Source organism: Psittacula echo, assembly GCF_963264785.1.
Source record: "Psittacula echo genome assembly, chromosome: 13".
NCBI lineage: Eukaryota > Metazoa > Chordata > Aves > Psittaciformes > Psittacidae > Psittacula > Psittacula echo.
In genome coordinates, this window is record NC_137749.1 from 2,794,277 (window position 1) to 2,809,635 (window position 15,359).

A 15,359-nucleotide genomic window follows, 5' to 3' on the forward strand; every position below is an offset into this window, starting at 1 on the left:
TGTCCCCATTCAAGGGTAAAAATTAGCTTTAGCTTTTATCTGAATTCTTTGATAGGTCTTGTTTATGCCGTTGTCAAGGGCTTGGTTTTCTGTTGTGTTTTGGGGTTTTTTTTAAGGAAGGGAATGTTGTTTATTTCTCTCTAAAGCCTTGCTACAGTTCCTTTCACTTAGGGGTTGTTTTTTCCTTCCTTAATACTGATGAGGAATCTGAAGTGGAGGCATTAAATGACTTTGACACTGATAAAAAAGCCTGATAAAACAGTTAAGGTTTCCAGTCATTGCTCCTGGTAGCTCACTCCATGGCCTGTTCTAAGCCACGCACTGTTCTTGACAGGGAGGATTGGATTCGGCTCTGCTGGATCTTTCAGTAAAGTACATAGAATATCTACCTTTCCACAGAGTGCTTTTGCAGCTCAAGTGTCTTTTCTTTGAACACTTGATTTCCCGGAGTGTGGCATGAATTGAACAGCATGGATGAAGAATTTATAATTCTCCAGGGGCAAGAAATAGTGAAAATGTGCTGCCTTTTTAGTGGAAGGATTAAATTAGGGCTGCAGTGTTCTTTCTTGTCCTGAGTGATGAAGGAAACTTTCATTCTAAGCTGTTTCACTCCTGACAACACAGGCTGAGCTTTTTGGAGATGAACTAGGTTCTCTTCTGGCTGAGTGTAGTCATCCTCTCATCCCCTTTCTTCTAATGAAGAACGATTTTTCTTCTTGGTGTCTGCAATTTTATTTCCAGAAGCTGTGGTTAGAGTACAGGCCTTGGAAGCCAAGGTACTCTGGTTACTTGCCCTGTCCTTGCATGCCCTGAAGAAGACATCTCTGCTCTTCATACATTCCCTTTGATGTAAATAGCAGGGGGAGTATTCCAATCTTTACAGCAGCAAAAGCATAGGAGATCAACAAGTTGAACTGTTTTAACTTTATAAGGGTGCTTTACCTTTCTGTAAGCAATCCTGTTGTCTTTACTCTTATGTTCTCTAACAGCTGTAGTAGTAGTATATTGTGGTACCTATCCAACAGCTTCCAGCCAAAAAAAAAAGCCCAAACCCACCAAAGCTCTGTGGAAGTAATGATCCCTGCAGTTCTGGGAGTGTGCTTCCTCTGGTTAATAACATTGACAATATTAACTAGACACAGACTTTCATTAAACTCATCGACAATATTAACTAGACACAGACTTTCATTAAACTCAGAAGCCTTCAGAGAGCCTGTACTGCTGTTTGGAGAACAGGAAACTCCTCTGCATCACTGCTTATATCAAGAAGGGAAACAGGAGTGCCTGGGACACTTTGTGCTGCATTGAATAGGTGTGAAGGGAGCGTTGGGCTCTGTGCTGGGGGTATGAGTTGTGAAAGCAACTGCTGTTCCAGCCCGGCAGTGGGACAGAGCTGATTGGGGCACGGAGGACATTCCCTGGACAGTAAAGATTGTGCTGGTCCTTGTGTGTGGATATAAATGTTGCGTGGGAGATTGGACAAAAACGAGTGGACAGAGCTCTTACTGTTCTGCACAACTTTGCTCTCTTCTGGTTTACCTGCTGGTGAAATAGGATCCTGGAGATGCCTATTTTGTGCTTGGAGGAAGGGTGGGAATCAAATAGTATTTGCAAAATGCCTTTAAAATGGAGCGTGGGTAAGTACTGGCATGAGAAAGCAGGGAAGTGTTGCCGTAGCTAATGTATGAGATGTTGGTGTGTGGGGCAGCACACTCTGCTCTGCAACAGCTTACTATAGCTGGGCTTTCCCTGTCTGAAACTTGCTGAAGGTTGCCCTGCTGCTGCATAGGTTTGATTTGGTGTGCAAGTACCTACTTAGGGATTTTATTCACTCCGTCTACTAGAGATCCTTGCTGTGGAAAGCCACATCTCTGCCTCTGGCTGCTTAGTAGTTAAGGACTTGCAACCTAATCGATTGCATTTCACAGTACAGCCGGCTTCTTATTAGGATCTTCCTTTTCTTTCTTGTAATGAGGCTTATACCTTATTGCCGCAAACCAGTAGTTAGTTCCTTGTTAGCACAAAGGTGGCTTTTTAATTAGACTGGCTTTGACGTGGTGACAGATAGGTGAGGTGCTGCAGGTCCCTTTCTGCCTCAGCAAGCAGGAAAATCTCAGTGTGCTTCTCACTTGACACTTGCAGGAGAATTCTCTCTTTAAGTGTCTGTGCAGTGCTTTTTGCAGTGCTCAGGTTGGGAGCAGGGCCCTTGATAATCCACTGTCAGCCAGGAAGGGGTCTGTTCTTGGTTCTGTTGTGGGCTTGCTGGGAGACCTGGACTGGGTCCCGTAACATCTGTCTGCCTTGCTTGTAAAATAGAGGAGCTGCCAAATTGCTGGTCTGATTGTGAAGCTTAATGGATGTGAACAGTGGTGTTCTAGGTTGCTTCTTTTCCCTCCCATTGTACACTAGTGAAGTGACTTGCATGCCAATGTCTGTGTCAGCTCACACATTGAAGGGACCCACAAGAAAAAGCATTTCCATCCATCCCTGGGCACCCCATGAACCTGTGTTGGTACAGGGCGGGCACTTCCATTGCACGAAATGTGTTCTGTGATGCTTGGTCTGGCTACCCAGCCCTGACTGTTACCAGTTTTTCTTGCCTTCATTGCTCTGCTGGGCTGGAGCCTTCAGCATTTTGCACAATTAATCCCTGTTTATCTCTTTGAAATGAGGATACTGTAAATGCACATGGAGTTGTTCTGTTCCCATATGTCTTCTGATTGAGATTTCTTTCTGATGTGTGTACACAGCCGGTGTTGCCTCATACTGCTGTGTGTCTGGTGTGTGGAGAAGCTGGGAAAGAGGACACTGTGGAAGAGGAGGAGAGCAAGTTTAATCTCATGCTAATGGAATGCTCCATTTGTAATGAAATCATACACCCAGGATGCCTTAAGGTGAGTACAAGGATGTGATACGTGTTGGCAACAAAACCGGACTGGTTGTCACCTTAATGTAAAAGCAGTGCACAGGAATGGGAAAGCTTTCCTATTCTTGTCTTTGGAAACATAAGGGAGCAAAGAGTTGGTGTGAGAAGCAGGGCAAGAGCCATGGCACACGCAGCCCTGACTGGCTTCCATGTAACAGCATCCCCTGTAAGCAGAGACTTGTCTTGAAAGTGTGTGTGCATGCAAAGGTCTTGTGTTTTGTTCTGTTGTTCTTCTTTCTTTTTGCCTCTTGTTTAAGGAAGTGAGGAGTTTCAGTTGGGACGGGAAGCTCAAGAGGACAGAGAAATGTGCCTGTACTTTTGGATGAGTTAGTCACAGTCCCCGTTTCGATAGCTCCTTCCTGTGTCCCACAAAGTACAGAGGAGCAGTTTGCTGGTGGTGTTTGTCCAGGCACAGATGCGCCTGTCAGCAGCAGCTGGCTTTAAAGATGTTGCAAGCAAATGTTGCAGTAGGAAGACTGCAGCTCCGGTGAACAAACTGAGCCAGTTTCAAGCTGCAGGAGTGCTCACCCTTGGCTGACTTGAGTCCTGTGAGCAGCTGTATTCTTTGCTGGTAACAAAAGTGTCATTTTGGGCATATCTTTGGGTATCAGCGTTTAGAAGCTTCCTTTCTCCAGAGCTGGTTTGTTTCAGTTGATCAGCCATTTCCTGTTGCTGATTTGTTTATGGTTAAAGTGATTTGCCAAAGCAAATGTATTCTGACACACCGTGCCCCAGAAAGCAGCTTTTGGCTCTTCTGGGATCTCTGGGAGGAGAGGTATGTTCCTTATGCAGGCCTGGGGTGATGCTCTCCTGGCCTTTTATTTGTCTTGTGCTGTATGTAGGATTGCACTGAGCTCTGTGTCATTAGAGCAGAAAGTAGGTAGCTGGCAAACCAGAACTGTGGCTGTCTCCCTGATTCATGAAATCGGTGCTCACAGCTCCTGCCACAGATGGGCTCTGAAAGGGAGCTTTGCTTGCTTGGCTGTGCTTAAAACAAGGCTTCGGGGGCCGATGAAGCAAGGGAAGGAGCTGTACCTTCAGAGGTACCTCAGTTTTGGCTTGTAGCCGCTGTTTTGCTATCCCACTCCTTGCTGAAAGTGCCCTGCGCTCCTCCATCTCTGGCTTTACAGCGTCACTGACACTTCGTGGCTGAGAGCAGAGGGCACAATTGTTGTGTTGTGTCAGTTCCAGTACAGTTTCCTCCCCCCACACCACATTTGGGGCTAGTTGTACAGGATGTGGGTCAGATCTGTCACATCAAGCAAGTGCTGTTTGTTCTTCTATGCATATGTGGTGTTCCCAGTGCTGTTCCGGTAACTAGGAACAATGTTGCTTTGGGTGTCTCTGAAAATTAAGCAATGGGAGACTTACAGCCTGTCTTGTGTGTCTTGGGTTTTAATTTCTCAATGCTGCTGTTGGGATGAGACGTTGGGGTAAGCCGTGCTGTTGATTTACTGAGACAAAAGGGCACTGGTAGGATTTCAGAATCATCTTGGAAGGTGAGGTGAGTCTGTGCACAGGGGAACAGCAAAAGGAAGATGGAGCCTCTTCCTTGGATCCCTCCTTGCTCTTTATTCCCATGTTCCATGATTTTCTGTGAGAGAAAGATCTGTTGCCATGTCTACGTGTCCTCGAGCCCTTGACATGAGCTTAAGCCCAGAGGATGGAGCCCATAAATAGTCCTTGTGGGAAGTGCGTTTGAATGCAGACACAGCCCCAGGACAGCTGCTGCTGCTGTAGTACATGTGAACTGTTGGTCAGCTCCAATTAAATGTGTGGCAAATGTACTTTTGGGGGGGACTGCAGTAAACTGGGTCAGTGAAGGGAGGAGTGTCCTTTCCTGGCTTATTCCCATGTGGAATTAATTCCCTCCAAGACATCTCCAAAGCTTGCAGAGCAGTTTGGCACATGCAGGGGGTAACTTGAACTCCAGGGCAGGTTGTTTCTGGTTTGAAGTCCGTCCTTCACCTCTTCATGATTTGGCTATGTATGTTTGTGGTGGGTTTTCTCCGTGAAAAACCAGTGTCTGAGGGTGACCTCTTTGAGGAGATCAAGGGTGGCTCAGGTGCTCTGATACACTCGCAGTGTGGGTGCCTCTTGCTGGGGGAGGCCTGGGTACGAGAGCATGTTAGGTGCTTGCATCAGAACTGTGCTATGGACAACCAGGGTGTTCCACGCACTGAGATGTATCAAGGGAGGTTTCTGACATGCTTCTTTCCTTGGAAATACCCACACAAATGCTCATTTTGCTGAAGAGTTCCTTAGGAGAATGATCTCAGTGAGCCTTTTTGCGAGCACAGCGTTGCTTCCAGAGGGAGCCAGTGAGGTTTCTGCAGGAATATTGCCTTTTGCTGTTACAGAGCATTTGAGTGGAACCAATATTGATGAATTTTTCTTGCTCCATCTCAAATTGCTGTTGAAGCTGGTTGACTCCTGCGAGTGCCTGCAGTATCTGATGCTGCTTCTTTAAGGACAAGGGGTTTGTTTTCCCCAGTAGGAGCCTGTTCTTTTTCATCTTAGGTGGATATAGTGATAATGATGGAAAAGGTGGATATCTAGGTGTCTTGTCAGAACAGCAGATATGAAAACCTTCTCCAGCACATCTGCACTGCTGCCCATGGCTACAGCCCAGCTGTGTCCCACTGCCTGTGTTGTTTCAGTCTCGGCACTGCCAGAATTCATGGCTCTCGCCTCCGGGATGTCAGATCAGCATCCTGAAGGCTCCATATTCCGTAACAAGAAGAGTTCCCAGTAGCATAGTCTCACGTTTGGACTTTCTGAATGGCTGATCTCGTGCTGCAGGTACGGTTCTGAAGCTGCCTCACGCTGTGGCTCAGACACCCACCTGCTGTTTGTAGCAAACACTCAGACCTGGCTCCCACCCAGCCTGAAAGGCTTGGGACGGATTCAGTGCAGGTTTGTGTGTGTCTAATTAGTTTGCTTACAGCCCCTCACATCTGTTCAGTTCCTTAAACTTCACAGAGGGGACAGAGCTGTAATGCATTCCCTTCAGTAGCATTTGTTCCATATTCAGTGCGGGAAATAACTTGTTCCCAGCTTGGGCTTGGGCCAGGAATGGTTCCCCTGAGGCAGAGATGTATACAACAACTCCTGGAGTATCTTACACCTACCATGGGAAAGAAGGTTCAAAGGCACACAGTTGTGATAAAGCCAGTATTTAAATCCTGCCCACTTCATTTACTCATTTATTAACTCCAGAAGACTTGCTGAGAGAGGCTGACATAGCCTTGCTCTCGCTAGAGTGAAACCAGCCTGGCTGCTGTCTGGCTCCGGGACTGGAGGAAGCAGTTCCCCTAAACCCAAGGGCTGGTTCCTGCACAGCCGGTGCCTCTTTGCTGCGCTGGGAGGAGAGGAGGAAATGCTTCAGCAGCATGAGAGCTCTGCAGATCCCTGCCCCTGCCTGTTCCAGCAGCAGTCTCCTGCGCTGCTGGTGCCAGTGCCCAGCTATTTGTCTTCACAGCAGCATGGGGTTTTCTGCCCCCTGCCAAGGCTTTTTTCTGCATATATAACTAAACCCTTAAAGATGAATGTGCTGTCAGTGAGTGTACTGAGTTGTGTGGAGGGTGTTTTTAGCTTAGCTCTGCTTTTCATCCTCGGCTTCATTCACAGAAACATCTTTTCAGAAACACCTATCTCCTGTTTGGAGGATAATGTGGGCTCCTGTATGGAAATTGAGAAACCAGCAGCTTTTCAACTGTGCAGGGCAGGACTATGCTTTCATTGTAGTGTAACAACACAGAGCGTGTGTCTTCTCTTTCAGATGTCAGTCTCATAGTGAAGCAGTAAGCATTTCTCTTCCTTCCATAGCTGGGTTGCTGTGGGTGTGAGAAACCTTCAAAATGCCTTCATGTGTCCAGTCTTCTGAATAAAAGTGCCTATTCTCCAGCTGACTTGGCAACCATCATCTTTATTGGCACATGGGCTTGAGGGCTGCAGGCATGGGACTGCGAGTTCTGGTCCAGAAAGAAAAGTATTTTAAGGAACACTTGATTACAGTGCAGGGTGCTTTGCTTCTAAAAATGCCGAGCGGTATTAATGTATGTGAGAATGTGGCTATGGGAAAAATCCCTTCCTGTTAGAGATCAGAGCGTGCCTCACACCAGGGTGGGGGACAGGACCGAGCTGTGCAACTCCCTGGTGTAGGAGGACGTGTGGATGGCGTGGGTGCAGCCCTGGTCTTGGGGGGGTTTGATTTGGCCTGTTGGGGTGGGTTCTGGTGTTTTGGGTTCTTTGCAAGGGCAGAATGGGCCCTGTGTTAATGGAGATTGTCATTGACCTTCATAAAAAGCCCAAACCTGAACCCATTGTCAAATACCTGTTTGGCCAGTGTGCTTTCCTCCCCTCCTGGCATGATAAGAAGGGTAATTGTACAGGACCGAGGGCTTGCTCAGCGCCAGCAGGATGGCACGACACGTGCTGAGTGATCTGGGTTTCCTCTCTGCAGGCACTGGGAGGGCAGCAGTTGATGGAGGGGAAAACGGAGCTGTACAAAACGCCCCTGAAGGATGTACCTGTAGGCTTCTGCAGCACAGTTGTGGATTGAGCTGTGCCTCTCTTTCCCCAGGTGAAGGAATCGGATGGTGTGGTGAATGATGAGCTGCCGAACTGCTGGGAGTGTCCGAAGTGCAACCATGCAGGGAAAACTGGAAAAGTGAGTTAAATGGGAATAAGTGGTGCTGGAATGAGATACAACATCTCAGGCATTCCCTCTGCCTTCTAGATCCAACTTTGCCCAATACCAGCTTCTCATTTTGTGCTTAATTCAGTTGAAGGAAATAAGCTGATGGCTTTCTATTCTCTAATAATCTTTGTATTCTTGCTCCATGTACCAACACTTCACTCAGAACCCGGGGAGTATTTGGGTTAGTTCTGTGCATTACCACATGCTGATTTCCAACATTCAGATACCTTGAAAACCCCCAAACTCTAGAAGCAATTATGCAAAACCTGCAGTGTCTGTTGGAATCACTGAAACATTCTTTCTTCACTGAGGCAGACACTTGCAAGCACGTAGTTACAAAAATAACCTTATGAAGGTTGAAACTACTTTCCTCTTAACTCCTTACTCATCATTTTCTCTGTTACAAAGCGATCCAACCCACTAAAGCTGGAGGCAGCCCACATGAAGGCATAAGGTATAAAGTTTGTTTGTGTTTTGTGTCTCTTTGGCGTACAAGCAAAAGCGGGGACCAGGATTCAAATACGCATCAAATCTCCCGGGCTCGTTGCTGAAGGAACAGAAGATGAACAGAGACAACAAGGAGGTGACAGACGCAGCAAAGAGGAAAGGGGAGTGCGAGGAGACCCCTCGGAGGAAATCGGAGGAACATTCCAAGAAGGCTCCGGTTGACTCGATCCTGAGGAGGAAGTCGGACGAGGTGCATCTCTGGAGGAAAAGGAAGTTTGAGAAGCCCCAGGAATCCCCGATGAGAAAGCGGGTATGCCAGAACACTCCCTTTGTGCTTCCCCAGTGCTCGGGGGCTGGCTGGGGCTGGTGGCTCCTCCTGGCTGACAGCTCATCTCAACCCCACGTTGTTCCGAAAGAAACTGATGTTTCGCCTTCCTTTCTGGGAACTGCCAGTGTGCCAGGGCAGGGGTTGAGCGGTGCCACTCGGGTTCACGTTCAGAGGCTGAGAGCACTGGGCTGTGGCTGTTGGTTTATGCAAAATACTGGAAAACCCACTTTAACTGAAGAAAAGTCTTTATATGAGATGCTTTGGAGGAGGAACGAGGGGGAAGTCAGTTTGTAATGGGAACTCTTCCATCTCTGTCCACTCGGTGGCGCCTGGCAGCTTCTTTGTGGCTGGTGCGGGGAGGACCCATCAGAGGACCCTTAGCAATGACACCTTCTGTAGCCTGCAGAGAGGAGGAGCTGCTCACAGCAGCCGTGTAGGCAGCTTGTCCCTGAATTTGACAGAGCTCTCGGGCCAGGCAGGGCCACTGTGAATTGTCCTGTGGATTGCAAACCACCATACTCGGTGCATACAGAAATGCTGGTTTGCAGACGTAGATACGAGTATTGTCTCATGAGCAAATGGCTGATGGCTTTGAACTCAGAATCAGTGGCTGGTTTTGTATTGCACATGTAGTACATGAGGAAGGGATTCAGCCCGCCCTGCAAGGCTTGATAGTGGGAATGCTGCAGTACAGTAAATGTAGGGATTGGGGCTGCTTTGGTGGAGTGAGAGAGCAAAATTCATGCCTCCCGTCATGCATATCTGCTTTCTGGCCATGCTTTCCTTTTCCCATCCCTTTGGACTGCCCACAGTGTCCATGGAGGGCTTGAATTGCTCCTCACAACATGTGAGGACGGCACCAAACCTTCATCAGACAGCACAACCAATGTCGTGGTTTGGGGTTTTTACTTTTCTTTCTTCCAACAGCTAAAACTTGGAAAAGAAGACAAACTCTTCAGGAAGAAGGTACTTTGCCTTTTTAATAGATGTCTTCTCAATCCCTTTTAATCCCTTCTCCTGATGTGAGCTGAATGGTGAGCCAGTTTCTCTATCAGTCATGTCCTTGTGTCACTGCAGGCATTTTTATTACCCCATTTACATCTTGCAATGGCAGAATCTCTCTCGCATGGAAATCTTTACACTCCAGGATAGTTTAGCTGCAGTGTCTGGCTTCACATTTCCTGGTGTCCCATATTAAATCGCAGCAGAAGCTGTGTTTTGATGACCTGAGGACTAAAATCCTGTTTCTATATTGATGCTTTATTCTTCCTGTGTGGTTGAACCTTGTCCCTGCCACGCAGCCGCTCGCACATCCCTGGAGCCCTCCACTGAGCCCCCCAGGGACAACCTGGCACATGGGTATTGATTTGCCTCCATCTGCCGTGAAAACACAAGTGTGGTACCTTTGAGCTGCGCACCCATCAGCACCTTGTGTGAAGGATGCTGCAAGTAGTCTGATGGTGTAATTCTTTAATTGTAACCTGTCATTAACTTCCTGTGACCTCTCCCTTGATAAGATGTTAATTTAAAGGCAGGGTGATCAGCTTTCTGGAGCACAGGAGCGCATCCACTGACTTGATCCAACTAGTTTATTGCAAAAGCACAGACCTTCTTGATGTAACAAGTGTGTTCACAGCAGTTCACCTTTTCTCGCCAGTCCAGATCTCTTCTTATTAGAGTTATTTCATTTAACAGTTGGTGGCTTCTTTCTTGCTTGTAGTGATCAGATTAGACTTGAAGTTTTCCCTGGTCTCAGTTTGCACGTCTCTCACACTTCTATCTGGTGTGCATCAAAGAGAGATGTGATTAATGTGAGCAGTGAAGTGCAGTTTGCTGTTAGGAGCAGTGACCGGGGTGGGGAGGAAGGTGCCAGCTAACCCCTGTCAGCCTGTGTTGTACTGGAGATGGTGTCAGTGTCAGGCCAGCAGCGTGTCAGACCTGTCAGTCACACTCCCCAGTCTGCATGCACCGAAGCTGAGGAAGCTCGAGAAGACAAACAGGGTTTAGTGGGAGGTAAAGGAGCAGCTAAAGCGTCGTTAAATGAGGCTGTGAGTATCCAGCAGTGAGGGCCACAACAGCGCGGCCACGGTCCGAGTCAGTGACTGCGATGCAGGTTTCAGAACTCGGCCATTGGGCATGACTGAATGCATGTCAGCCAGTGTTTAAAGTGGTGCCCAGTGAATGTGTCCCAAGCCTGGTTTCTTCTGGCCTGCTGGGAAGAGGCTGTCTGTAGTGTGCTGCTTATCTTCTATACATGGATTGTCCGCTGTGTAATGAGTAAGGCCCTTAAATCTGCAGGATTATGCATGGTGAATAAACGCATTTGTCACTCTTTGGGAGTCCTCAGAGCCAGTAGCTGGGCTCCTCATCCATGGTGGCACTTGAACTTGATACCTTTGGCCGGTGAATGTACCCTGGTGCTCGGATGGGGGGTGGCCCAGTGCTGGCAGGTGGCCCAACCCCCGGGCAGGGCTGCCTGTGTGGAGCATCATCAGCATGTGAAGTGTTGCCCAGTTCCTTGTCCTTGCTCCAACAGTCAGCCCTTGTGTCTTCCTTTGCAGCGGCGATCGTGGAAGGCTCCGGATGACCGAACTGCCATGATCAAACCCCTGCGGCGCCTCAAGCAGGAGCCAGAGGATGACCTGCCAGAAGCACCTCCCAGGTCCAAGGATAGTGACCAGTCACGGTCCAGCTCGCCCACTGCAGGGCCCAGCACAGAGGGTGCCGAGCCCAGGGACAAGAAGAAGTTCAAGATGAGGAGGAAAAGGCGGCTTCCCAATAAGGAACTGAGCAAGGAGCTCAGCAAGGAGCTTAACCAGGAGATCCAAAAAACCGAGAACAGCCTTGCCAATGAGAACCACCAACCCATCAAATCTGAACCCGAGAGCGAGAACGAGGAGCCGAAGCGCGCCTTGAACAACAGCGAGAGACTCCATAGGTTCAGCAAAGGGTTGAACGGGACGCCCCGGGAGCTGAGGCACCAGCTCATCCCCAGCCTGCGGAGCACCCCCAGGGGCATCACCCGGCCACCGCCTTCGCTCTCGCCTCCCAAATGCATCCAGATGGAACGGCACGTTATCCGGCCACCTCCCATCAGCCCCCCTCCGGACTCGCTCCCCCTGGATGATGGGGCAGCCCACGTGATGCAGAGGGAAGTCTGGATGGCTGTCTTTAGCTACCTCAGTCATAGGGACTTGTGCATCTGTATGAGAGTTTGCAAGACCTGGAACAGATGGTAAGGAGAAGCGGGAGAGCGAGATAGGCCTAATGTGTGGTGGGCTGGACTGGAATGGGAAGTGGGTGATGGAGGCACTAACATCTCCTAGAAGAGGTGTGCAGGTCACTGAAGCTGTGTTGAGCCCAAGGGGAAGGGGTGACCCGCAGTGTCTGGAGCAGAAGCAGCATCGTGTCTTCTGGTGCTTGCTCAGAAACAGCAGTTCCAACATTTCATGGTATGGGAGCTCTGTGTGTGTGTGTGTGTGTGTCAGCCTCGGCGTCAGCTTGCCGGGGCTGTAGCGCTCCAGCACAGCCTGGTCTGCAGTCAGACACCACAATGTTCCTGCCTGCTGGAACAGCCTGTCTAGGTCCTGCCAAGTCTTGGTGTCATTCTGCCCCCAGGCCTTGCTGATTGCTAATGCAGTTGTTTGCTAGTTCAGCTATTAAATATCTATGGAGATACAGGGAAGGGATCTCGGGGCTCTCCTCAGAAGGTCCATGCTGGTTGCTTACCCATAGAGGGCACGTGCAGAGCCATCCTGTTCGCTCTGTTCCCTATCAGCAGAGCTGATGGAGGAATTCTTTGTCAGTTGTGTTTACTCACAGTGTGTCCTTTCACTGCTCAGGGCTACCAGCATGTGAACACTGACACAGTTGTGACTGTGCAGCAGCAGGAGGCCTCAGTGGACACATTTATATCTTCCACTGAACATGCAGAGAAGCCTCTTGTTGGCTGTCACCTCCCATCCAACTGTTGTGTGCACGCAGATGGGCAGGTTGTAACAGAGACTCCTCTCTAGCACCATGTAGTAACAAAGTGGGTTAAAAGACAGGGAGGTTGAGAGGTTGCTAATTGGGTGCGGGATGATGTGTGTGAGCATCTCCTCCATGGGCTTCCTGGTGTCACAGAAAGCTGGGAAATGCCTTTTCCGCTTCAGTGCAGGGTTTCCTGCATTTTCTCACTTCTTTCCATTAGAACCTCACACACTCACTAGGATTTCTTGCTGGGTGCCCATAGAGCACCATAAAGAGAGTGTGAAAACACATAAGCCATGTAGCCAGGGAGAACACAAACACACAGCACAGGAGAGGGTTCAGTGGGCTTAAGGAGGGAAAGCACAGGGAAATCAGGGCAGTAACATTAAAACCCAGTTGTATTCAGTGTAGGCATGGAGTTGTGGCTTGTCTTTAGGGTAGAGAACGGGGTTTAGTAATTGCTGTGATGACTTCAAATAGACTCTGGAGTTGTTGACACTTGTAGTTCTGTGGAAATAACTCCCTGCTTTGTTGCCTGATGGGGAAACTTCAAACCCAGGTAATGCTGTGTGCTGCTGTTGGGCTGCTTTTAGCATCACTCACCCTGAGTTTTGCTATTTTGAGTTAAATGCTGTAGTTTTTCCTGCTGTTTAATGGCACCTTTTAAAGTGTTGCAGAAACCAGAACAAGTGCCAGATTAAGTGCTGTTGGCTTTTTTCTGTTCTTTTTGGGTAGGTGCTGTGACAAAAGATTATGGACCAAAATAGATTTAAACCATTGTAAATCCATCACTCCACTTATGCTCAGCGGCATTATTAGGAGACAGCCTGTAACCCTTGATCTTAGCTGGACAAATATATCTAAAAAGCAGCTGAGCTGGCTCATCAACAGACTGCCAGGTAAGTGATGCTTATTTGGACCACCCAACTTAGCAAACCAGTTTGTATCTGAACTGCAGTTCCCTGAGGAATGTCTGCAGGGATCCTAGGTGGGGAGATCTGTAGGAATGAAGCCTTGGTGGGTTAAAATAGGCCCAAACTGGTTGTTGGGATGTGTTGGATGAGCTAATTCGAGGCAGGTCTTTAACAAGGGGCAATGAATGTTGCCGTGGAAGGGGCCTGTGCTGACGGGGTTAGCAGAGGGGTTGGGGGATGGTCCTGCAGTCACCCACAGTAATGAAGTTCTAGATGGTGGGAGGGATGGAGCTAGGCAGGGAGGAGGCTGATGAGTGCCCTGGAGCGCTGGGATTGTTCATCCCATTCCTGTCCATGGGAGCAGAGATCACTGTGGTGCATGTCTCCCTGTGCTCCAACATCTTCTGTATCCACAGGTCTTCGAGACCTGCTGTTATCAGGGTGCTCGTGGATAGCAGTGTCAGCACTTTGTAGTTCCAGTTGTCCTTTACTCCGAACTCTGGACGTGCAGTGGGCAGAAGGACTGAAAGACGCACAAATGAGAGACCTCTTGTCACCACCCACAGACAACCGGCCAGGTAACAGGCGGGAGGAGTGCGGGGACCTGTCCCAGTCACTGCTGCTAAGTCCCCTTAGAGGAAACGGGCAGAAACCCCCATGGCTACTGCCAGAGGGGTTCTGGGCTTCAAGGTGTTCATAGGAGTGACTTGCAACACCTCCTCGCTGGAAGCCACTGGGTAACGAGTGATGTTCTCTGCCTGCTGAACAGTCTGAGCCACTGTGCTGGTTTTCTGTCTGACTTTCTTCTCTTCAGGCTGCAACGAGTGTACTTTAGAGAGTATGGAAACACTTCCTCCCAGTTCAGGGGAGCAGTTTTGTGGGGCATGCCACATTCGCCCGGATGTCAGCTCAGGTGAAATTTTGAGCAAATCAGATCTGCTTTCTGGCATGCACTGCACAGCCTACTGCTTATTCCCGACGTGCAATTCTGCTGGGCCCCTGCAGTTACATTCATCCCTTTTGGGTCTGAAACCAGGAGCTGGCTTTGCCCACGTGCCTGTTCCAAACACAGGCAAAGTGTTCCTGCTGATGTCCCCTCCAAAACTCCAGACAGGCAAAAGCGCCTGAAGTTGACTTAGGGCAGCAGTGGTGGTGTGTCACGGTGCATTTCATACAGACCTGCAGCTGTTGGCGGCTCACGGGGGGGAGACTCGGGAGTGACCATCTGCTTCCGCTTTCCAGGTCAGATCGACAACCGGAGTAAGCTACGGAACATCGTGGAGCTGCGCTTGGCTGGCCTGGATATCACAGACGCTTCCCTGCGGCTCATCATCAGGCACATGCCTCTGCTCTCCAAACTCAACCTCAGTTACTGTAACCACGTGACGGATCAGTCCATCAACCTGCTGACCGCGGTCGGGACCACCACGCGGGATTCCTTAACGGAAATTAACTTATCAGGTAAGAGATGGGAGCACAGGGGAGGAGGAGGAGGATGGGAATCATGGAATCACAGAAGGGTTTGGGTTGGAAAGGACCTTAAAGCTTATTCAGTTCAAAACCCTCCCCTGCCACAGGCAGGGACACCTTCCACGAGAGCAGCTTGCTCCAAGGCCCTGTGTCCAACCTGGCCTTGAACACTGACAGGGATGGGGCAGCCACAACTTCTCTGGGCACCCTGTGCCAGCGCCTCAGCACCCTCACAGGGAAGAGCTTCTGCCTTATATCAAACCTGGATCACCCCTTGCCTTTGACAGGGAGTGGAGACGGGAAATCCCTTCTCCCACCGCAACCAGGGCAAACCATCCTCATGCTGGGGACCAAACCCAGACACCCCATGAACTTCCCCCCCTTGATTTTCTGTTTCCCCTCCGCAGACTGCAATAAGGTGACTGACCAGTGCCTGTCTTACTTCAAACGCTGTGGAAACATCTGCCAGATCGACCTGAGGTACTGCAAGCAAGTGACGAAGGAAGGCTGCGAGCAGTTCATCGCAGAGATGTCAGTAAGTGTTCAGTTTGGGCAAGTGGAAGAAAAACTCCTGCAAAAACTGAGTTAGTTAAAGGACAC

General features: G+C 49.3%; 1 protein-coding gene across 2 annotated transcripts in view; it reads left to right on the top strand.

Annotated features, from left to right (window-relative positions):
* The window catches only part of KDM2B (lysine demethylase 2B), a gene marked incomplete at its 5' end in the record, with an annotated part of 110,718 nt that extends 95,362 nt beyond the window's left edge, over positions 1–15,356 (top strand). The window contains 9 exons of one of the 2 annotated variants that reach the window (XM_080628498.1): positions 2,751–2,894; positions 7,512–7,598; positions 8,125–8,385; positions 9,331–9,369; positions 10,950–11,638; positions 13,111–13,274; positions 13,706–13,867; positions 14,532–14,750; positions 15,167–15,356. In XM_080628498.1, coding sequence (XP_080484624.1) covers positions 2,751–2,894; positions 7,512–7,598; positions 8,125–8,385; positions 9,331–9,369; positions 10,950–11,638; positions 13,111–13,274; positions 13,706–13,867; positions 14,532–14,750; positions 15,167–15,348 — 1,947 coding nt within the window. In that variant the 3' untranslated portion in view covers positions 15,349–15,356. The remainder of the gene's footprint in view (positions 1–2,750; positions 2,895–7,511; positions 7,599–8,124; positions 8,386–9,330; positions 9,370–10,949; positions 11,639–13,110; positions 13,275–13,705; positions 13,868–14,531; positions 14,751–15,166) is intronic. The other variant, XM_080628499.1, reaches the window with a different exon arrangement.
* Between the last annotated feature and the right edge of the window lie 3 nt (positions 15,357–15,359).